At 34.5% G+C, this 25,005-nt stretch overlaps 3 protein-coding genes across 6 annotated transcripts in view; 1 reads left to right on the top strand and 2 right to left on the bottom strand.

Annotated features, from left to right (window-relative positions):
* The first annotated feature begins 340 nt into the window (after window positions 1–340).
* On the top strand, window positions 341–1,241 carry LOC108909886 (probable palmitoyltransferase ZDHHC24). Its single transcript, XM_018714345.1, has one exon. It carries the CDS (start codon window positions 399–401, stop codon window positions 1,221–1,223), a length of 825 nt encoding a protein of 274 aa, XP_018569861.1. The 5' UTR covers window positions 341–398; the 3' UTR covers window positions 1,224–1,241.
* Window positions 1,242–1,942: 701 nt separating this feature from the next.
* LOC108909841 (suppressor APC domain-containing protein 2) lies at window positions 1,943–11,906 on the bottom strand. The gene is made up of 3 exons (XM_018714268.1): window positions 10,820–11,906; window positions 3,283–3,492; window positions 1,943–2,627 (listed from the first exon to the last, which is right to left on the bottom strand). The coding sequence occupies exons 1-3, from the start codon at window positions 11,813–11,815 to the stop codon at window positions 2,502–2,504; spliced, it is 1,332 nt and encodes a 443-aa protein (XP_018569784.1). The 5' UTR covers window positions 11,816–11,906; the 3' UTR covers window positions 1,943–2,501.
* Window positions 11,907–15,371: 3,465 nt separating this feature from the next.
* The window catches only part of LOC108909882 (serine-rich adhesin for platelets), a 117,479-nt gene continuing 107,845 nt past the window's right edge, over window positions 15,372–25,005 (bottom strand). For all 4 annotated transcript variants that reach the window (XM_018714329.2, XM_018714330.2, XM_018714328.2 and 1 more), the window contains 4 exons: window positions 24,734–24,894; window positions 20,230–20,424; window positions 18,468–19,808; window positions 15,372–15,668 (listed from right to left, as the gene is read on the bottom strand). In XM_018714329.2, the coding sequence (XP_018569845.1) occupies window positions 15,609–15,668; window positions 18,468–19,808; window positions 20,230–20,424; window positions 24,734–24,894 (1,757 nt within the window). In that variant the 3' untranslated portion in view covers window positions 15,372–15,608. The remainder of the gene's footprint in view (window positions 15,669–18,467; window positions 19,809–20,229; window positions 20,425–24,733; window positions 24,895–25,005) is intronic.

The raw sequence follows: 25,005 nt of genomic DNA, 5'->3' as shown, positions 1-25,005 counted from the left end.
TAAGATAGGCACACAACAGAGAATTATGATAAGGACAGTGGCGTCGAACACTGGCAATGTGAAAAAAAATTGTATAAAAACTAGGTAGAAATTTTTAACACACTATGATCATTTAATTAATAAATACATTTATATTTTTCTAGTACGGCACGACAGAAAATTGTGGTAAAAAATCGAGCAGACTATAGGTCCATGATTGGTAAATCAAGTGTAGCGCACCATAGTGGAAGTTCTCTGAACGTTGCTTAACGCTCCAGGTGGTCTATGCGCTCCACACAATCGAAGTTTTGCGAACTTAAGGTTAGATGTCATTTTAACATTTTTAATCATATGATATGTAAATATAACCTAAAAAAATATTGTAACTTTAATGTCTTTACGTTAGTGATTGTGTAAAAATGATAATACGGCGGGATATATGGCCAAAATGTTTTAAAGATGCCATTGTTACTGGGTTCGTGTTAGTTATAATTCCGCTGATTTATTATTTTGAACTGTTCGTGGTCATGCCAAGGTATTACAAACAATGGAGTTTAGTATACAATTTCCACTTCCTCATGGGCACTTTTATTTTATACAATTTGTGTGGAAATCTTGTAGCGATTATTATGTGTGATACAAGCATAAAAGGAAGAGTTTTAAGCTCGGAACTTTTACCCAATTGGAGGTTTTGCACCGTATGTGAAACAGTAGCACCACCTAGGTCTTGGCATTGCAACACATGTAATGTATGTATTTTGAAGAGAGACCATCATTGTATGTTCACGAGTTGTTGTATCGGACATGAAAATCATCGCTTCTTTTTAGTGTTTGTGTTTTACATGTTTGCAGCGACAGTGTATGCCTCATACTATAATATTTCTTTCGTTTGGGACTATTTATCGTTCGGGTCGTGGACTTCGGTATTTAAACTTATACTTCCTTTAGCTACTTTATTCCTAGAATGGACTCAAAGTCAATTATATATATTTTTTGTTATAATAGTTGTACTGGGAGGGGCCTTTACAGGTGGTCTTTTATGGTTTCATACTGACTTAATGCTGAAAGGGCTTGTAACTCACGAGAGAGGTAAAAAGAGTAAATATGATAATGGACAAAATTTGAATATACAAGTTGTGTTGGGTGAAAAATGGTATTTGGTTTGGTTATCGCCTTGGATCGAAAGCAAACTGCCTTGTGATGGAATTAACTGGGATAACTTTGTATCAGGAAAGATAAAATAAATTACCCATTAATGTGTCTATGTTATTGATGCAATTTGACATTTGTGTGCAAAATCAGAAGGGTCAGCAAGAAATTGTATGAAGTTATTTATTTGTCACTAAACAATTTTAAAATAATTTTACTGTTATATGTATTATTAACAATAAACTCACTACCACCTCATTTTGTTGCAAATGAAATGTGGGCCTTAGCTAATATTTGTATTGTTGAAATGGTTTTTGTATGGGTCTCACAAAATGAGTTGTGGAGTAACGATATGGATCCTTACGGAACCCAGCATGCACTTTAGTTACGCACATAAGTGTCTAAATCTAATTGTTGATGTTTTTGTTAGAACTTATACTATATGTAACTGTTAAACAGTTGCGCAAAATATGTGTTGTTGATGCTAAGGAGAATTTCTCACAAATGTATTAAATTTGTATGGTATCGGTATCTTAAAGTGGAAATAGTCCATATTGCACAAATCTAATATTTAAATGGTTTGAATAAACTTTTTATATCTAAGAGCAACTTTTGCTAACAAAGGACATTAGTCCGTAAATAATAAAGGTGTTGTACAGTGAACGTTTTTGTTTGATTTTATTTTTCACCTTGGAATATGTATGAAATATAGACATATTGTTTAAAAAATATATATAATTTCTTAATGATTCAACAGTTATACAATCTATAACTGTTACTTAAAAATGAAAAAATAACTAAAGACTTAAGATAAAAGAGAGGTATGGTGTACTCTATATTTATCCATATTAATTTGAATATGGCAAGTTTTTTCTAGAATAAATATTAGTACAAATGATTTATTTTATCAGTAAATTGTATCGTTAATACACAATAGGACTTAACAACCTAGGAAAAAATTATTATAAATACAGTTTAAATTTAGTAAATATTGTACTTATAGTCACTTTAAATTTATTAACAGAAAAATATTGCTATAAATCTAAAAATTGTAATACATGAATCAACATTTTAGTAAAAATTGGCTTCTAAACATTACACTGGGAGGTTTACCTATCTACACGGGTTGCGCCACTTAACATTTTCATTGGCTGAAACTAAATACTCATATTTTAAATCGTTGTTTTTTAGTTCCTAGAAAGCCAGTGGGAATTAACCGACACACCCGTACATATATTACTCCTGAAGGTAACACAATCATATACTTGTAATTATTTTAATAGAGATATATTTCTTTACTTTTCTCACAAAAAAATCACATTTGTTGCACTGACTTAACTGCAATTTAATTTGAAACCTATTTTTAATCTATGTTAAAATACTGCTTCTTCTTGTCCGTTCCGACCATTGGAAGGTGCAGATCTCATTTGAAGAACTTGGATAAGGCTAGCCTTTTCTCTTTCCAGGGCAGATATTCGTTCACTTTTCTTACTCACCTCCTGCAAAATAGTTAAAAATATATTTTTAGAAAAACATGATATTAGAATGCATTTTAGACCATATCCATCACATATTTCAATCCCCAGATTCCAGTTTATTAAATGACGGAAGAAAATTGCAAATGCAATATGTTATTTTAACCATGAGAGAAACTAATGTGATGATTATCAAATTAGGGTTGATTGTATATGATCTATTAACTGTAATAAAAATCTCGTGGTTGTTAAACATGAAATTTCATAAAAATGTGGCATATTGTTGAAACTGAATTTTTTCGTTCAGTTAACCATACCATTTGCCCATTTAAAAAACTAATACAGCTTCCATAAGAAAAAAGTTTGAAATTAAACCACATTAGTAACTAATTTGAGATAAATTGGGGAATAAGCACCCATAATTTTTAATAAATTTATGTAAGCGCCATCTGTGTTTTCAATTTAAATGTTTGTTATGCTAATCTAATACACCACTAGATGACGCCTTCATTTGTCAACCTGTCTTGTGGTGGAGACGAATAATACACTAGGCACAGAAATTAAAGGATATTAAAAAAATCCCAAACTTGAGTGATTTTTTTAATTATAGATGTTCAAAATAAAAATGGTTAAATCAGGTTTCGTTTTATATACATTTATAAATAAATTATATGATTACCTCCGTCAGAAGTCGATTTTGTTGTTTCAACCGGTCGCTTAGATCGTGTGGCTGATGTGTTTGGGGGTAGTGATGTACGGCTAAATTCATGTGGAGCGGTAATCCTCCTCGTTCCCAACTCTCTGTGAGGGCAGCGAGATGCCTGTTCACTTCCAGAACTCTGGCTCTTTGCAACTCCAGCCTCTCTTGCTGAGCCTCAGACCAATGCTCCTAGAATATTCGATAGTGGATTAATTCTTTTATTTGTGAAATAGCTTTTCAAATGTAATATTACAATCTGTATGTAAAGAAAACCTCACCACCCTATTTTAGGATATTTTTAACATATTAAACTAATTGAGATTAAATTATTATCAAATATCCTCCCAATATTTCTATGAAAATGACTTATTAATATCTTAAAAATCGTCTTATATCAATTTGAAATTATAGGTATTAAACAAATTTTTAAAACATATTCTAAATGTGTATTACCCCACTAAACACGAAACGTAAATGAAACGTTGCAAATGAGCTGTTTTATTACACATTTGAAACAATAACTAGAAACGTTGCTGTTTCATTACAGAAATGTAGCACTTGAAAACTTACTTAGTGAAACATAGCCGCAACATTCCAATTGAAGAGAGTTTGAAACATTACTCGAAACATTCCCTTTCGATCTCGGAAACGTAACAACACTAACAACGACAAACAAACAACCCTTTGCTTTTGTTTATCTTATGGAACTTCCATTCGGCATTACTTAAATTTTGCTCTCAAGCCCCATCATTATAGCAAGCGTTAGTTCATTTGCCTTTGTTATATGTACAACCAGACATAAACAGAAAAAAAATTGTGGTAGCACATTTATAACACAAGTCTAGAAAAAATGTATGTTCGTGACTTGCGCAGACCGCGCGTAACAGCCCGAATTTATTTATTTCTCGTGTGCCGTTTTCAATTCGTATTATGTTAGGTGTTAGGTTAGGTTTGGGGTTTGCCTTTACCCGTTTGCCTGGCTTCGTTGTTCTTCATCGTTACCAGGAAGAATAGTCTCCATGATCGTTAATTTGATGCTATTTTATTTGATAATTTATAGTGTGTGCAGTTGTGGTTATTGTAAGGTGCATATAAAATAATGAATATTGATGCAAAATGTTTAAAACGATATGTGTAGAGACTTCGAATTTTGCGTCACATCTACCTAAACATAGTTATTATACCCACTACCTAATACCTATTAAAGACAAGAGGACAAAAACTAAAAAAAATGGAACATGGAACTATACGTTTCGGAGAACTATTTGAAATACGGAAGAATCAAGTGAAATATATGTCATTTATTTTATATTTTGTACAAATGTTTATATTTGTGTACGTGTATAGGAATGCTTAAATAAAAGAGTTTAAGTATACCTACAAATATTTATTTTTTCAAGATATCCTTTTGTATCTTATTTATTTCTACTGTAAAATTTATTATAAAAAGGTTAGATGTAATATTGACTATGCGTAGAAGAAATTGTAACTTCTTTATATTATTTTTCAGTAATGTTATTTGTTTTTCATGTACCTACCATTTCAAGATTCATTATCATAACTAATTTTTTTAATTATCATTTCGTCATTGTTACCATATTCATGATGGTCTCAACATTAGAAAATTTCCATTTCAGAAGCGTATTTGAACAATATAAAATGATGTGTAGCTTTTTTAAAATGCTTCTGATATTGTTTTGTGACATTTTTATTTGTACGATGAATGGCAGAATCCGTAATCCATATTAGAAACTTTTTCAGTGGCTTCTCAAAAAGAAAAAAATTCTTGATAAAAGTTGCTGCATCCCCAAACTAGAAGAGCAGTTATTTTTTTTAATATACAATAACATTTTTCAGTTAAATTTTTTGAGAAATCAGAAAAAATTGTCTGGATTACGAATTAAGTCATTCACAATACAAATAAAAATATTACAAAAGAGTATTAGAAATATTTAAAAAATTACTCACACTGTTTATACTGTTTCAAAAACGCTTCTGAAATGGAAATTATCTAAAGTTGAGAGCATTATGAGAACAATATGGTATAAAAATTATTATGTTACTCAAACATTTCTGAAAATATACTGAAACGTAAAACAAAAATATCGAGTGCATAAATGGAACATCAAAAGAATGTTACTGAAACCAATTTTTTGAAACGTTTCATTGGAAACGTATTTTGGGGAGGACATCTTCGGTTTCTTTTGGGTTACCAGAACGTTGCATGGATTTTTTATGAAACGTTTCAAGAAAAATGGAAACGTTTCTGGAACATGTCAGAAACTGAAAAATGTTTAGTGGGACAATCTATAACAAATGTGCTATTACTGGATACCAGCTTTTATGATAAGCACTTATAACATCTTGCCTTTAACATCACTTTTGTGGTTTCCTATTTAATCTTTCCGTTTTTCTGTAATGACGATCAATATAAGTTTTGGGTCACCCTGTACATAATTGAAAACGTAGCAATATTTTTCATGACAAACAATAGTTTTATACAGTTACCTGTTGGTTAGTACATATTTCTGTCGGTTCATTCTCAATTAATTGAGTTAAAGTACAAAGTACTTTTTTTACTTTCACTAAAAAACAAACTAAGAGAAAGTTTCTTTTCAATAAAATAACGTCATTATATTGACGAGTGTGCAATACCTAGTAGACATAAAAATGTAACTTACAGGCAAAAATATAAACGTGCTACATGAAAAATTTAAACACTTATTATATTAAATTAGTACATAATTAAAATTGACAACATTTTTTAACGCTGTGAGTGTTTCATTACGGTTAGTATTGTTTTCAAACCAATTTAAAAAACGAGGTCAACAAGCAAAGCTTACATGTCTGCATAAAAATTGCTTCCTTTTCTGGAAATAATAATTTGCATACGTGCTAGTTATTTAATTAATAAAGAAAAAGAATGCATATTCGAACGAGATTAATAATATTGTTTCAAGATTTGCCAAAATAAGCGAAAATGCTTATATTAAAAATTTTGGAAACCGGAAAAACAATATGTTAATAAGGAAAAGACAATATTGATATACGAGGGGTTTTAGAAAAAATACCTACCTTTGTTGGAAACATTTGTGACAAATTGAATATTTGCATAAAAATGAGTTTTGTGAAATTGGAACACAGCAGTGTCATCAAAATGTTAACAAAAGAATGCTAAAAATATTTATAAATTGCAGTATATGGTATGAAGCCTCAACAGTTTTGATGATTCATTTATTGACGAACCAAAAAAAGGGGACATATTTTTCATTGAGCTGGAAAAGATCTCTGAGTCGAATTCGGTGTAAAAATCCGTATAAATACATCGTTTATTTGCTGTATTTATTTTATTCAAGTACTTAGAAAAATAAATATTTTTAAGAAAATGTGTTAAGTACCTATACTTTGTAAATCTCAGCATATATTTTGAGGATAAAGCTATCCAGCTTTTGGTTGAGGAATCACGTCCCAAAATTTTTAAACGAGATCATAGTTAAATATTAAATACTAAATTTAGTTTCAGTTATGACAACACAGCTTCAATTTTGGTAAATAATGTAAATATAAAATCTAACAATTATAATAAACAAAATAACTTATTATTCAAAATAGGCCAATATTTATTAGAGTAGAATTGTTTTGTTTAAAAAATAATTAATATTAGGTACGGTACATACCGCTTTGGCTTAGTTTTAGTATTATTAAAATACAACGCTGATTTTTTGATATTACTATTTGAACATTGATGTGAAATTAGAGGCTACTTTTTTAAAATGCAAAGTTGAGCGAACGCATTCATTTTTAGATTTATACTTTTGTCGGTATTTGTACAATTTACCCAAGTCTCTTTTATTACGTCACATCTTTGAATTTCTTAATCTTCGTAATAGTGTTACATTCACTTCACGATTACGGCTTCTTGATTTAATTCAGGCAGATGCCATACAAACTGAAATATAGAAAATGTAAAAGTAACTTTCAAATCACATTGAGGTCCAGTACCTTTTCCAGGTTGTTTTTGACTTCTATTAGTTATCTACATTAGTTCTTATGCTATTTAACGTTTAACCAGAATTCCTATAGAAGTCGATATTTTGCTAACGACTTCGCATACTGCTTTTACACCAGTGTAGCACACTATATTGAAAATGAAATAAAATTTTCAATTTCTAGTGTCCCTGCCAAACAAATATATGTATAGTGTTGTACTAAAAATTAAGCAACTTGTCCTTCTCAAAATCGAACATATGCGACTAACAAAAAAGTTTAGGTTACAGAATTTTCCAAGCTGTTCTTCCCCTTTCACATCTACACAAATCGCAGACAACCGCCTCCTATCTATCCCCCTTAGGAAGTACACATAACGGCTACTTAATTTTGTTCAACCACATGGAAAATTTAAACTGTAATGCGATATGTACCAGCGGTTTCCTTTAATTAGAGAGACTCGCTAAACCGTAAAAAATCCACCATGAAGAGTAAAAGGAATGCAGGGGAGCTCTTAGACAATAGGAATAGTTTTTATCGGATTCATTGATTTACTGATGATAACGTCGGTGCGAAACAGGCCGGTGCTTTTCGAAATTTATGGACAAACGCATTCCTATAAGGTTTGAAATAGATAGTATAGTTATAAATTACTGCAGCAAATTAAAGAAAAACTATGAACAATTTAAACCTAAGATTTAAAATTGCAAAATATAATTTTCTGGTAATTTATCTATAAACTTTCGAGATTGTTTTTTTAATCATAAAAAAAAGTGTTTATAGAACAGAAATTCTCTTTCTCAAATGAAGACATAATGAGTGAATACCACAAACAGATTTGAATAGTACCGTGGGTAAATTTTATCTCGGAATGCGGTAAGTACCTGTATAATTGCAGTGTGAAGTTTTATATGCAATAAATATTAACATAAGTATACTGCAGTAGTAGCAACAGTCATAAAACTAGTTATAAGAAAACCAAGAGGTCTTTCGCGGACAATAGTACCAGTTAGTAGGTACACGAGAATGAGAAACTCCATGAGAAAAGTTTCTTTCATAACGAGTTTAAGTAGGTTAGTGGTATGACAGTTCACTCTGTACCGCAGGTGGGTTATCTTACAAGAAATATGAATTTATTACGTATTTGCATAAGCGTTTCTTGCTAGAAATTTCACTTCTACTTCCAATTGCCCAGTTTCAGTTACCTAAATAGAGCCAAAAAAGTTTGCACCTCGTATAAAACAAGAACTAGCCTAAAAGTTTACATGTTTCACAGCTTGTCATAGTAAAAGTAGTACCAAAGAAAGTGATAAAAACATTACATTACACGAGTATTATTCAACTCAAACAACACCTAGATTCTTTTTTGGTGTCAATGATTGTGGTGTATGATACATGATATTAAAATTGCATCACACACAGGGTGTAATTAAAATACTTGGCCAAACTAATTGTGGTTTTTGCGACGCAATCGTGTGTTTGAATTAATTACAAGAAAAGTACTGCTTTTATTCGGATTTGGTAGGCAGTTTTAGTTTTCGATTGTCCATAAACGTATGTACAGGGCGATCACGCGAAAATTACACTTTGTAAAACGTAGCGTTTCGAGATACATGTACCTATGGCAATTTTTCGTATTTACATTATAGTTTGGCCAATCATACATCCTGTATATATTACCTACCACAAATTAATGAAACAACATATTTTTCAAAATTCGAAACTGAACAAAAAGTCACTGGAAATAGATTTTAGAAATCTCTATGTCAGTATAATTACGAAAAATAAGTACCTACATAAGGTTGCTAGAATGTACCTATGTATACGTTTAAAATGTGAATATAATAAATTAAAATGCTAGTAATGTGCCATTAAGAAAATTACGCAATACAGATATAAGGGGCATTGCAGACACCTGTTGATCATCGTGGACAGGTGTTTGCTAAACAAAATCTGATCGTAGTAGCTAAGATGGGAATTATGTTATACACGTTTGTTTTTTCCGTTCACTATTTACATCATCATAGATTGATTTCACTTTTAAAATCAGCTTTGGAACGAATAATACGCTTCATCTTTTAATTAAATCATGATGTGCAATGCTCTCATTTACCTATTTCATGTATAAATCACTTTCTGTTACGTACTGATGTGTAAATGATATGTAAAAAAAATGATTATTTAATCAAATTTTATTTATAACTTTACTCAAATAATGGGGAAAGAGGAGAAAGAGAGACAAAATAAACAATCTCATATTAAAATATTGATTATGCGGCCAGATTAGTATTTGGCACATGACAAAAATGTTAATTAGCTACATTCTGTCATCCGATTAATTTTTAAAAGTTAGGTACTGTTTTTGTTGCAATATTCCACTCATACTACTTTGTAACCATCCTCAACAGAATTGATTCAGACCGCTATAAGTAGGGAAGAATTGATTTTCCGACCCAAGAACTGTTGAGACTTTTGGTCAGTAATACAAAACGAACAACTTACCACAATTTAAGCCAATTTGACCGAGCTACATTTTCATATGACTCATTTTTTTCGTTGCAGCGATTCTACGCTTTGGACTATATTATTTTATTTTAATGCAATTTCCATTATTTATTTTCTTGGTTAGGAATTTGTCCCTTTTCTCTCATTTCAAATTTCTAATTCAAATATTTTCATGAATCTGTTTGATTTACGATTGATCATAACTGAATTGAATTCAGCAGAAATGGGAACTTAAAACGGTCGATTTTGCGTGATATGCATAATCCAATGTCATCGGTCTAGAATGACTTTAACTGCACTGCGATTTTCTACGATAATATTTTATAGCATGTCGTAATATGTTAGATATAAAAGACGCTGTCCTGAATACTAAACACTCCTTTAATCATTATGAGCAGTACCGGATTTTCCGTAAGGTTACTGTTTTAGGAGGCCTTCAACGCAATGAAATCGCTAGAAAAAGCAACGGCAACATATTCATGTGTAAAGTATGAATAAATAACAGGTTAAGTATTGGAAATTTAATTTCTTGTGTATACATTTAAACATTGCTAGACGGTAGTCAACTAGGATCTTATTTAATGGTAACTTATGATCCTCCAAGAAATCCTAATGACCCCCTGAATTTTTTCTTCTGAAAAATGAAGTAAACAAGGAAACATCTAATAATTTGCATGACTTAAATGGCTCACAGCGCGCGCATTATAAAAAAAAACTTGGAATATGTGTCCTTTGTCTGGGGCAGGATGAGGATATTATAAAACAAAGCAGCAGAAAAGTTGAATGTTAGGTTTCAGAGATAAAGAACAGTTTTTTTTCTTGTTTTAAGCGACGCTTTATGCATTTTTCTCTATTTGAAAGTATCCCTATCTCTAATAATAAATGGGATATGGTGAAAAGTGAGATGTAAATGGGATTATGAGCAGTTGTCAGGCAACCAAATACATTATTTATTGCTGTGGTATCGCAAGAAGGTTTTCTAAACTATTTTTTTTTTAAGTTATATTAAGTAGATAGAACTTACCACATGCCCCATTCTACCCAGATACTTCATCTTCTCCTGCACCGCTGCCACCTGTTTCAAATACCAATCCCTAGCCTTCTCCACCGCACTCAACCCTTGCATCAACACCTCCTTCTCCTGTTCGATCTGCTTCATCCTCTTCAGCATATTGTAATCGATCCCGTTCTGAAGGGTGTGCCTCCTGGGTTCCCTCCTCCTAGAATTCGGCTTCTTCTGATACATGCCCACCTGGATATCGCCCTGGCCGGAAGCCTTTCCATCCCCCAGGCTTCTCCCCGACCTCAGCAATCCCCCAGCGAATTGCTGCTGGCCTTGCCTCTTCTCGCTGTTCTTGTTCTCCTGATCGTTCATCATCAGCCCCATCTGCCAATTCTGAAGGGCCGTCCGTATCTCGGCCCTGTCCATGTTGCCCGTGGACACCCCCCGTTCCATGCCAATGGCCGCGCGGGGGGGCTTGGGGGGCCCGAACAGCGTGGGTTTGTTTACGTTGGGAACAGGTTTTTCAAAGGCGTGTATGTCAACGGTTTCTACGTTCGTATCTTTTCGATCGGGCAGAAGCTGGGGCATGGAAAGCGTGCGTTGCTGGGATATTACGTTGTTGGGCCTTATGGCCGCCGTGTTCGTCCAATTCTGCTTGGGGGGGCTGTCGATGTCCAGGAGGGGCGCAGAGGGTGGCCTGCTGGGCTTCACACCCACCTCCTGGTGTTGCTTCAGGTTGTCCCGTCGCTCTACCTGGTTCCTTAAAAGGCATATCTTGAGACCAGCGCAGAATCTCTCGAAGGACAGCATCCCGTTGGGAGGGGTGACTTTTCTAAGACTCTCTATGACCCCTTTGGGTAACCCTTTCGTGTCGTCGTCTTGCCATCTGTTTTCTATGTCGGTGAAATTGACGAAGCCAGTCCTTTTGTCGTCCATGATGTCGAAGAGGGTGCGCATGGCGGTGACGAACTGCTTGGGGAGACCGTCGAGGGTGGAGGACTGCAGGGGTGACGTCATGGCGGTTGTTTACACCCGCGAAGGACGCGGTACTCGCGGTTCGTTCACGCGCTCATCGGACACTGACGGGCGGGTGATTGTTCGACGGCGGAGTCTGCGACTGACTAAGATAAAGACGTGGCCGGCGGGTCGACCGGCCAGGTAGATTAATGCAGGTATGGGATCTGGGCGCAGTGGCGTAGACGATTTTCTTAACTTTTTATTAATTTATTTATTTGCTCCTAAAAAAACAAACGGGCGTAGAACCCACATAAAGAATAAGTAGTATATAAACGATTATTGTAAAAGTGCTGCAAAATACAATATAAAAACATTCCAAATAAATACGTGCAAAAGAGCATTAAATTGCAAAATATGATAAACGTCAACTTCAAAATATTAAAATAATAATATAAAATAATGAAAGAAAAACAAAAATTTATATCTGAAAATAATTATATATAATATATAATATATATATAATTTCAAACACATTGCATGAAATAATGTCGAAATAATATTACAGTTATATTTGATGTAAGGGCGATTTTAATAGCATATTGGTACTTGCAAAAGGTAACATAAACAAAGTACTATTTCTGGCGATTAAACTGACAACTATGTATTGAAATGTTTCTAGTAATAAATTCACTATTAACGCCACAATGATGATTTTATGCAAGAATATAATATTGTTCATAATACGTCCATTAGAAAGACTTTGCAGGTTGAAGCGGTTTTATAACAATTCCTGTGGAGTACAGCGAGTGGGATAAACTCCATAAAGCAAAAACGCGACAGATTTAAAAAATTTTTGCTGATGTATCTGGAACAGAGAAGTATAGGTATGTGTTAACCGAACCGTATTCTAGTTTATATATCTTACAAATGTAGATTGATTCTTAAACTCGCGAAACAAATCTCAAATTCTTATATGCAATAAAGATGATGTCTAAATCTTTTAACATAATTAAATGTTATAGTTATTTTTTGCGGTGACGGTGACGTTACAATTGATAATATTAAGAGTTAACTCATTTGTGTCTAATCAACTATTAAGTGAGGAAACAGAGAAAGTTAATGTGTCAAAATATTTTCCCGTCGTCAACGTATATTGTACGTTTAAAAAAATAATAAATGGAAGAAGTCCAAGGACTGTCCTTTGAGGAACTCCTTATAACTTGAAGGTTGATTAGAATGATTCATATGAATTTTTAATAATCCTTAAATTTCATTTATTTTTTTATTTATATTAAATAAATTATTTTGTATTACTATATATGTGTGTCCCAAATCAATAAATTCACACAATGGTAGGTATTTAATTTGCCTCAGAAAATATAACATAGAAATGTACCCATCCACTTTAAGTGGATGACCATCATGTATCTGATTATCAGAATCTCTAATCATTTCATCATTTTTTTACCATTCTGGACGTATAAATATGCATAAGCTTATAAATTAGCACTTAAATTGGTGGATTTACCAGTTGTAAAATTGGAATATCGTACATAAAAATGTGGAACTCGAATATTTCTTAAAATTCGCACGTGGTTCTTCTGTTTAAAGTTATTGAACTGGTAGTTTTTCGTATCTTTTGAACTAATAAATGCCTATATCCGTTCAAGAAATTTTGTAAAAACTTTCTATATTTTTAATACTAAATGAAATATTTTCTTATTAATTATTTTAAATCTAATCAGTCTCATCAGATTAGGTCATATTGACAAGAAAAAACGTTTAGAGGTGTTTCAATATTTCATGAGCCGCGAAATGCGCGAAAGGCGTGGCGTATCCGCACAATTCTTCTAAAATAAGCACGTTGTGAAAACATTCACTCAGAACTAGACCATGTGCATCATTACAAGTAGAAATGAACTAAGGCGCTCGGGCATCAATAAAGTCAACTGGCGAACGTTCGTTTTATATATATATATATTTCTATTGCTTAAATTAAAATTATAAAGAATGGGGCATTTTATTATATTTGTAATCGGATCAAAGGCTTGTTTACGCTACGAGAACCCGAGACAGACTGTGAATAATAGGTGTAATGTTTTTAGAAGGTAGAATAATTTAGGCGACGGTCGGAATTATGTTTCTGCGCATATGAAGGTCAAAGCTCATAAGATTTTAAAACACCTCTACCAATGAATTTCATTCAATGGCAAAAATATTGCGTTTTGGTTTTATTTATTGTAAAGAAAATTTTAAAACTTAATGATTAGATTAGTTCACAAATACTGAAAGTAAAATTACAATTATTATAGCTGTAAAACGATCGGCAACCATGATTGCAATGAAGTTCCATATTAAAGCGAGGTATGAAAATTGAAAACCCCTCTTTTGAGTTTTCCAAAAATAGCCAACATTAATGATAATACGTATATATACTAAATGTGAGTTTTGGATGTCAAATGGTTCCTGAGATATTGTCAAAAAATTGAAAAAAAAAATTTCTTTGGAAGGACTATAGCAAACAGGCAACCAGCAATACATTATAGATTTTATTACAGTTTGTCTAAATATGAATTATTAATGCACAAATAACAGACTTTCCTCCATTTTAACACAGATTTTCTATAAAATGGACTTATTGGTAAAGAAATGTATAATTTGCCACTTTTGAACAAGCAATATACAAATTTCTTTACACCAAAAAGTAATTTGAGTTTGAAACTAACACCATTTTATAGAAAATCTGTGTTAGAATGGAAAAAAGCCTCATATTTGTGCATTAATTCATAATTAGAGAAATTGTGTAATAAAATCTATAAAAATGTATTGCTGGTTGCCTATTTGATATAAAGACCCCTTAACATCCTATATCTCGAACACGGTGCAATTGCGGACCCACGTTAACAATCTTTTTTCTTAGAATGAGCCAAAGCATCACACCCCTCATTTTCCGGCGGATGTTTTGAAACACCCTGTATATAAAATGGAGGAGGTCGAAATAGTCGTCACCCAAAAACTGTCTCATGGGTTCGTACAACCGTTTCAAGTGATGCCACTTGGCAGATTGACTCAGGAGGGGTTACGTTACGTAACACCTATCTAGCGAGTGAAGCTCAAACTATAAGAGAGGAGTGCACGGCAAATTTCCTCGTTTTTTTTGGGGCGCCCCACAGTGGGAAATATTGGAAAACAATTTTTTCTACAACTGAACATCGAGTATTTAAAAAATTTTTTCTTCGACATTTGAGGTTGGGGCGCTCCCTAAGCATTAAAAAAAAGGGTTTTTCGAAAAAACCTCACCGGAATATGAAAATTCAGATTACGAGATTATTAAAAAAAAATTACGAGATGAAAATTGGCGAGTGGCGAGAATTTTTTCCAATATCTCCCACTGTGCGCCCCGCATATCTACAGAAACGGAGAAAAACTAAAACTTCGCCATAAATAAATAATAGATAAAGTCTGCAACGTTAAACTATTTAAAATGCAGTATTTTTACAGGCGATAATTAATTATTGCTGAATACAACAAAATATTAATTTTTTTATGCAGATATTTTGGCGTTATTTTTTCGTCTTTTATATCGTTGTGTAATAAAACAGCAGCGACACGGTCGTTTTCATTATAAAAAGAATTTATTACTTAAATATTTACAATAGAATTATAATATAAACTATATGACTATGACAACAATATGTACACAATAGAATTATACAAATATGTACTTTCGAAAAAATATAAATTATCGATAAAGTAAGTCGAGGAAAATGGACGTTCGCTGGCCTGCAGCGTTTATAAATATTGAAGGGGTTTAAATTTGCAAAATTTGGATAAGTTTTCTCTACTTTTCTTGTTAACAACTAGATTCAGTCCTTGGTACTCCCAGCTTTTGCACCACTCTTTTCTCTATTTCCTGAAAAAATACCCAAAACATGTTAAGGAAACGATTTGAAAAACAATAACCACAGCTAATTATTCCAACATAAAGCATAAAATCACACACATTTAAGGAAATAAGTTACAATTTTACAATACTTTAAAGAGGGCTCTACAGCAAATAGGCAACCAGCAATACATTTTTATAGATTTTAATAAACAGTTTGCCTAAATATGAATTAATGCACAAATAGCAGACTTTCCTCTATTCTAACACAAACTTTCTATAAAATGGACTTCGTTTGAATATCAAATTACTGTCCATCGTAAAGAAATTTGTAATTTGAATCGTAAATTACAAATATCTTTACACTAACAAGTGATTAGACTTTCAAACTAAGTCCACTTTATAGAAAATCTGCGTTAGAATGGAGGAAAGTCTATTATTTGTGCATTAATTCGTATTTAGACAAACTAAGTAATAAAATCTATAAAAATGTACTGTTGGTTGCTTATTTGCTGTAGAGCCCTCTTAAGAAAAGTCCAAAGAATTTTTCAATTGTAGCATTTGTGCGAGAATTTTTTTTTATTTCTAACAAGTGAGTGTCACACCCACAAATTCTTTTAAAATCGATAGTTGAAAGCATGAGCTAGATATTATTAAAGTGCTAAAATGTATAGCCTGCCACACACAGTTTGTGCATATATTTCAAAAGGGAGGATGAAAGGAAAATAATACAGGGTTGCTAAGTAGAAGTATAGACTGACTCAAGCATGATACGCGTCTAGAAATTGTAATCAAATTATATAGGAACGTCGAATAAGTTCTCGATGTTTTCCAACAGATGGCGTTACCAGAAAGCTTCAAGCTTGTAATTTAAAATGGTAACGCACCCATAAAGAGGTACTGCATAGCCTTCATAAAAATTTACAAGCGACGTGACCGCTAAACTTAGGCAACCCAACAGTGTACGATTGGTACTACTGGTAACGAAAATTCCCTAGATCTTGGCACCAAAAATATTCATGATTCGTTTTCAATGAACAGAATAGAATAAAGATCTCGTGAAAAATTACACCAAAATCAGCGATCGCATTATCTCGAGCGTAGAGGTAACGGTTTGTCATTGTTCATTGTAAACGAGTCATTAATATTGGCGACGTTAAGATTTAGGGAATTTTTTTTACCAATACGAAGGCTCTGTATAAGCAAGTGTGAAATTCAGTGTAAATTATTTCGCCGACGTGTAAAATACATGTTGAATTTCGTGCCGAAAAGAGTATTTGCGGGGAATTTCACTGCGCTACTTTATTCTGAAAGAAATCTGCCGCAGAAGCACACAGAATTCTTGTCGAGACTTGTTGCGACCATGCTCTGTCACAAACGGCGTGCAGAGATTGATTTAGGTGCTTCAAAAATAACGATTTTGATGTTGAAGTTAAAGAATGTTCTGGCGCACCAAAACAGTTTGAAGATGAAGTATTGAAGGCGATACTTCATAAAGACTCACGTCAGACGCTAACTGAAATTGCGGAACCATTAGGAGTTGATTGTACAACAGTTTAGAAACGTTTGCAAGCATTAAGAATGACAGAAAAGCAAGGACATCGGATGCCCTACGAATTGAATCTAAGAAACATCGAACGGCGGTTTTGCAAGTATGAGCAGCTGCTTCAACGGCAGAAAAGAAAAAGATTTTTGCATTGTATCCTGGTAATGAAAAATGGATGCGCTATGATAATCTTAAGTATAAAAATTCGTAGGACAAGCCCGACATGAGTCAACATCATCGGCAAAGCCGAAAATCCATGGTTCCCATCTTCTGCTCCGTATTTGATGGGTTCAGCTCGTGCAGTTTATTACGATCTGCTCAAACCGAATAAAACCATCACTGGAGATCGCCATCAACTACAACTGATGCATTTGAGCTGGGCATTGAAGGAAAAACGGCCGTTATACAAGCAGAGTCACGACAAAGTGATTTTGCAGCATGACACCACTCGGCCACATGTTGCAAAACCCGTGAAAACCTACTCGGAAATGTTTAAATGGGAAGTCACATGGCATTTCCATTATGAAGACACTAAAAAAATGGGTTGACTCTTGGTAGCCTCAAACGACGTGTCGCTTTTCCGATGTTAAAATAAAATGCTGTCAGAAATGGGAAAAAGTAACGGCTAGCGATGGACAATACTTTCAGTGACACGTCTTTTATTATTTTTTTAAAATAAAGCATTAATTTTCACGAAAATACAGCGAGAACTTATTCGACACCCCAATAATACGTTTTAAGAGGGCTCTATAGCAAATAGGCAACCAGCAATACATTTTTATAGATTTTATTACATAGTTTGTCTAAATGTGAATTAATGCACAAATAATAGACTTTCCTCCATTCTAACGCATATTTTCTATAAAATGGACTTGGTTTGAAACTCAAATTACTTTGGGTTGTAAAGAGATTTGTAATTTGTGTAGTAAATTACAAATATCTTTACACTAAAAAGTAATTTAAGTTTCAAACTAAGTCCATTTTATAGAAAATCTGCGTTAGAATGGAGGAAAGTCTGCTATTTACGCATTAATTCGTATTTAGACAAACTGTGTAATAAAATCTATAAAAATGTATTGCTGGTTGCCTATATGCTATAGAGCCCTCTCAAGGAATTTCTTACAGCTCTTAATTTAAATAATAGTGAACGTTTCGAGTTAAAATCATGTTCCATTCGATACGAGAGAATCGAAGTTCGTTTTAAGAAGCTACAGAAGTTGTTAGTAAGAATCAGCACCCGAAATAAAATACCCTCCACCAGCTTCAGCCAATTGTATTCTTACCCTTTGTAGCTCTTTGTTGCGCTGATGCCTAGCGAGCAATTCAATGTCAGACAGATACGCTAAACTTTCCGATTTAATTATGGCCCCCTCTAGCTCGGGGCATAGCTTAGGCAGCGACTGTTGCTTTTTCTTACGGAGCAACGAGTTCAGCTTCCAACTTGTCTGCTGCGGCGAAGTGGATTTTATCGGGGATAACCTATCCCCTACATTGGTATCAGTGGAGGAGTTATTGGGACTTTTCGAATTATCGTAATCTGATATTAAGGTGGAACTGTGGATTTCCGGGATGTCTTTTTGGATTTTGGGAGGGTCGGAATCTACATTTACAACGTCGTTATCTCCCGTTATTTTGACTAGGGTTATGGATTTACCTTTGGTGTGGTTCTCTGGGGAATACAATGATATGACGGTGGTGGATTTTGTGTTGTGTATTGAGTAGGACGTGGGTTTGATGTCGGTGTTACTTCCGTTAATAGAGGATGTCGTGGACCAGTTGGGAGTGGGCCCGTGGGTAGGAGAACTGTAACCCGATGTACTCTGAGAGTCGGGGTAGTGGACAACAACACTGGCACCCTTACCGTTCGACGACGGCTTGAACGTATATAATTCTGGTTGGCACTCGGTTAAGGGTGAGGTGATTTCTGCTAGGGACCCAACAGCGCTAAGAGTCTTTTCGCTGCTTTCGCTAGCGTCACTATTCCTCCACACCGCTAGCGGCCTAGACTGCCCGTCCAGAGGCGATTTGGTCTCGGACGGCGTCTCGATTGTGTTCGGACTCTCTAAATCTTGAATTAACTGTAAAGCTGCTTCTAGTTCCTTTGAGAAATCTGCGTCGCTACTCTTGCCTTCCGACCTACTACTGCTCTTCGACGTTTGGGTTTTATCCGACGTGGTGGCGCTTTCGCTGTTGTGGCTCTGCGGGGACGTGACGCTCTGCGGCTCCTTCTTACTTACTATAGCTCTTTGTAGCTCCTTCATTAAAGACGCGTACTGTACTTTTTCTGCATGCGGGCTGGTCGATTCGAGCCGTCGCATGATCACCGTCTGCGGGGCTTGGTAATGCTGATCCTCCTCTTCCCTGTTGCTTAGAGCAGTGTTAAGTCTGGAGCGGTAAATGGCTGGTTCCGTTAGTTTTTCTAGACACTCGTATATAGGAGGGTTCAGGGGCTGGTTTAAATTGAGACTTATTTGGGATGAACTAGCCGATAGTATTACTGGCGACTGCGAGCGAGAGAAACTCTTCATGTAGCATAATTTCCTGTCACTGTTGCTTGTGCTGTCGTCGGACGCTTCCTCCACGTGGACCACCGGGTTGTCTATGATGTGGCCAGACTCCTTCACCTGCAACAGACGGAATAATACGGCGATTACACAAAGAATTAAAAAATTTAAAAGCTTCTGATAACTTTTGTGAATTTGTTTGTGTTTTTACAAAATTATTTTCCACTGTAGTTTTATCTTATTACCATTTCCTACATTTGGTATAAAAAAAACAGATAATACCTACAAGTGTGGAGCTGCTCAGTGACGGCGTAGACAAGAATTTTAAGTACAGCTCAAGAAATGGATTATAACTTAACTATTTATTGGATTAAAAAATATAATAATGTCAAATTAGTATTCTGGAAAACACATGCCACTGTTACCCCTAAATGTTGCTATATTTTGCGTAAATATTTGCAAAATGGCGGTATTTTAGTAAAAAAATTGAGGTAGTAAAGTTGAAACGTGAAAAAAGTAGTAACTTTTTTTTGTAACATACCATTCCATTTTGTAGTCCAACCTGGAATCCGTTGGACTTCCTCCTGGGCTTCTTAGGCGTGCCATTCTGCAGGACCTTGAAGTAGGAGGTTTCCACGGCGCCGCTGTTGGAACAACCCGCGTTTTCCGCATCGAAAACCCAACTTTGCGCGTACGCGTTGATTCCGGTGTGCGTGTGCGGCTTCGAGCTCTTCGGCTGCAAGGAGAAAAGAAAAATGAAATGATCGACGTTAGGATACAATGCGCCGTGTGCCACTTTACGCGTGATTACTTAAGAAAGCTTGCATAATAATAATATCAGGTAGTTTCACACAGATCTGCCAGGAACGCCGAAAGAAAATGTGCTCGTTAACGTTTCATTCGGAGGTGCCGTTCCACATGCTTAGGAGCTGTGAAATATGCACGCTTTTTGTACAGGGCGTTGCGCTAAATGCCGGCAACATCGCGAGAGTAGGAGAGTGCTTGTATATGTGCAGATCATACAAAAATATCTGTGCTTTGGCTGCATAGAAGTGGACTTTGTTTTCAACAAAGTTTTAAGCCAAGCAATTAGTTACATCCAAAAATTGTCTGTAGGAGACGAAAGTACACAGATTTGTGGTGAATTCGCGCATTTCTATGTAAAAAAATGGATTACTATCAGTGGCGGCTCGTGCGGGAGCTCTGAGGCGCCGCCCCCCAAGAAATTTTATCTAAAATTGAGTTTACAATGTTGTCTTGATAATTAAATAGATTAGCCTTACGAAACACATTAAAAAGGAAATTTTAAATCTACCTCTACATCTGTAAAGTGTTTACAGCGGTGGTCATGGTTACAGTCGCGCAGCAGTGAAAGAATGTGGGGATAGCCCATATTTACTATACATACGTTTTCCCTATATTTCAATAATACTTAAAATAAAACCACTCATTTATATTTCATTTTTTTTTCAATATTTTGCACCTAAATTTTCCCTCCTTTCCTTGTACGGAAGTTAAGAGTCACCATTGTTTATTATTTAGATTTTCTATTTGCTTCCGTAAATAGCCACTTGTAGTATTTGCAAAAAATTGTTTGGTTAAAACTGGAAACAAACTTGTATTTGCAGTAAAATGATAAAAATTGATAAATACATGGTGTTATAAGTTTGACTGCTTTAATTTTAATAGACCATAGAATACATTAAAATAAACAAAAAAAAAAAAACATATATGATATGGGTCCTAAACTCAAACATTTCCGAGAAAAAAATTATCAAAATCTCCAATTTGATGTACAAAACCTCGATTTATTAAGATATAGAATACCATAAACTACAATGTTTGTCACTTTTTTGAACTTCTTTATGCTTAATTCTAAAAAATAATTAGCGATGTAATAAATTTAAAATTCGATAAAATTCATATCGAGCAATGCGACAACGGCGCGGCGAATAACACGAGGTACTAAGCTGTCCAGCATTACGCAATTCAGTTGGTATCTGGAATTGGACCGCGTCCGAGTGTTTTTTGCGTACCACGATTTCCTTTTCCTGAGGCGTTTTCCTGCGAGTGCGCGAAAATTTGAATCGAAGGTGTCGTGCGTGCATCGAAAATGGTGATGGACATTTTGAGCATATATTGTAGTTTGTTTTGTACTTGTGCGTTTAAAAATTAGCGAATTTTGATTTCTGGTAAGCACCTAAATTATTTTTATTACATATGATTATTTGCATGACGTGAATCTTTGGGTATTTTACTTAAATTAGATATTTTTCAAATTCATAATATGATTAAAAGTTAAGGTCCTGTTTTAAGAGACTCATAATTACTAAAATTCGAGCTAAAATTTAAGCACAACATTATCTTCGTACTACAAAATCGATACAATTTACTATATGTTTCACAATAATAGTTATTTACATTTTTCCGTAGGACAAGTAGCTGTGTAGCGTTAGGTTAAGCGTTGTTGTCACGTTGTGATGAAACTCCCTAATATTAACTCTCGCTGTATTTTGAAAACTGTTAATCTTACGCCCCTGTAATATACAACTCTTTTGTTCATTTATGATCTCATGCTGAAGTAATGGCAGTCAAACTTCTTACACCCTGTATATGAAATAATAATGAAAAAGTGGTAACATACGTATTTAATTTATAATAATACTTATTTCTTACAAGGTTAGCTTCCGTGGAAATCCTAGTTTTTTACATACAAAACAGGTACTAATAGAATCACATCTTTTTTTAGTGTTGAGACCAGCGTCAATCTAATAGGTACGTAATTATTGTGCTGATTACATTTCTGGTTTATTGCCACTCCAAACCAATATTGCTACGCATTGCTTTCATTAAAACATAAAATATAAATGGGAAAACCTAAGCACGTGAGTGTGGTTTAAGAGGGACGACACGTCAACATGGTGCTTGTAAATAATTTAATTCTCCTTACATTCAGATATTTATTAATTTCATTTAAAAGGAGACTATAGTTTGAAAATCAATCCTTGGAACACCACAGAAAATTCTTAAGCAACCCTTAAAGTGCCCAAATAGGCAGCTAGTTGCCTGATGATCTGTTAAAAGTGATTTACATTATTTACAGGTAAACCAAATTCATTTGGATCCTGAGGCTACGACGCGCAGAGGGAAAGTAGTGGAGTGAGGAATTATGGGCACATGCTACCTTCTTTAAAATAAAGTAAAAAATAAAAACCGACTAAATTTGCGCCAGTTAAATATCAGTGAATGGCACGAATTTCTTTGTCTTTGTAGGTAGGTATTTGTTTCTTACAATAAAGGTGGAGGTCGTACATAGAATTTATCAGCGATAAATCCTTTTTAACTTCATAATCTGATCAAAATTGTTTCATTTTTAAGTTACAAGATGGATAAACGTTGATAGAAAATGTGATATCAAACGCGGGGATGGAAATTTACCGAAATGTGTGTCAAGAACGTATCGATAAAATATGTGTGGTAGTGTAGCACGGTATCACTAATATTAGTTTTATTTCCTCGGGCCTCATTGTCGAGGTAATACACACACAGAGATATGGCGGGAATTTGAAAGTCATGACTGACGTAAGTACTTTAGCATTCTGAAATTTCAGTCGGCAAATATTGGAAAAATGCAGTACGTGAGTGAAGTTAATAAATTTTCGTAAATTATTATTACAGGACTTAAATTTTTGTTATGTCCATGAAATTTTAAAAAACCAGTGTTTAATTAGATTGCAAATAAAGTTATTTACTTATTTCATTATCACTCCAATGAAAATTGATATAGTAAATACGTACATTAATATGAATGTTCACCAAATAATTCAAATAAAATTGCTACTTTTAGAGCTATTTGCTTGACGTTGAAGAAATACGCTGATTGGAATTGCGAACTCAGTATACAGGGTGACAATGGGGGTCTAGGTTATTTTAAGAGATACAAGGTCGGTCAAATTAGACCCAAGTGGCAGAAATTGATGAAGAGAGAAAGACAAATTTTATTTTTAGCTTTTTAAGCGGGCTGATTAAATTCAGACATTGCTAAGACATTTGTTTGTGGAGAAGTCTTCGTAGAAACACCAAAATTATTCAATTTTATGAAGAATACTTTCACAGCCAACACTTGAAGCGGAAAACGAAATTATGATGTGCAAACTTGTTTGTAAACAATACGAGTTAATACGCCTATAACCCAGAAATATTTAATGTCATCGTAATACCCAAGAATCGCGATGAAGGATATAAATTGTCTTGAAAACGAACTGTTTCGCAGTTTTTCACTTACGGGCACACCGAATAGTAACACTACGAGATCTGTGAATCTTTCTTTCGCTGGTCTGTCCATCGATTAGAAGTTGCACAATAATTGGGGCTTTGTCTTCTTGGTGGTAAGAGGCGACTGCTGTCAAATCCTCGAAACTGTTTGACAGCGTTGACTTTTCTTGAAAACCTTGTACTTTTCTTTGCACGCGTTGCATATTCAGGGGGGATAATAGGATGAGAACTGGTTACCCAATTTTCGATGGAAAGAAATTAAATTACGGCGTGGAGCTGAATTTTAATAGAAACAGGCGAGTCTAGTAGAACTTCTTGTTTTCAATTCAAAACTAGTATTTTATTATTAGGTTTGTCTGGTTGAACATGTTGTCTTCTCGATTTATTATGGATGATGGAGATTATCCAGTGGTAAATAAAGATTATGCTGAATTTAACAATAATAGCATAGAAAAATACACAGTTGTCCATACAACAGACACAGGCAATTATTTAAGTTGCTTTTTGCAGTTTGAAACTTTTTCAAAGTCGTGGTTGGATTTAACACGGGTACACCCGGTACGTTTAAACAAGTTTACATAAATAATCCCCGGTGGCCGTGGATACAACGTCCAAAACAAATGAAACCGGTCTCGCAGCGGTTTTGATCGCTTACTTTAGTGCGCAAATCTATAGACTACGAACACCAACATCTAAGTGGCTTGTTCTACCTTCCACATTTCAAAACAGGGACACTCACGCGATATTAGCCGATAGAAAAAAAATCTTACCCTTGGAATGATGTATTCGATATCGGAGACCTGTTCGTGGGAGCCGCGCAACTTTTTCTTCCGCGGCTTGGTAACGGCCTGCATCGAGCAGAAAGTCAACTGACTGTCTAGGAAGGAGACCACCAGCACTATCGCCGTCGCTATCCTCGACACAAAGCAGGCTGGAAGAAAAACAAAATTGTTAAATCGCAAATTAACAAGCGCTAATCGAGTCGAACATCGGGCGGCGCGCAGCGGAACGGCCGGCACGTTTTCCTCGGCGGACTGAGTGT

The sequence above is a fragment of the Anoplophora glabripennis genome, unplaced genomic scaffold (assembly GCF_000390285.2).
Source record: "Anoplophora glabripennis isolate ALB-LARVAE unplaced genomic scaffold, Agla_2.0 scaffold28, whole genome shotgun sequence".
In the NCBI taxonomy this organism is placed as follows: Eukaryota; Metazoa; Arthropoda; class Insecta; order Coleoptera; family Cerambycidae; genus Anoplophora; species Anoplophora glabripennis.
The sequence above is the reverse complement of the archived record's forward strand: the minus strand, read 5'-3'. Positions and strand labels throughout refer to the sequence as shown.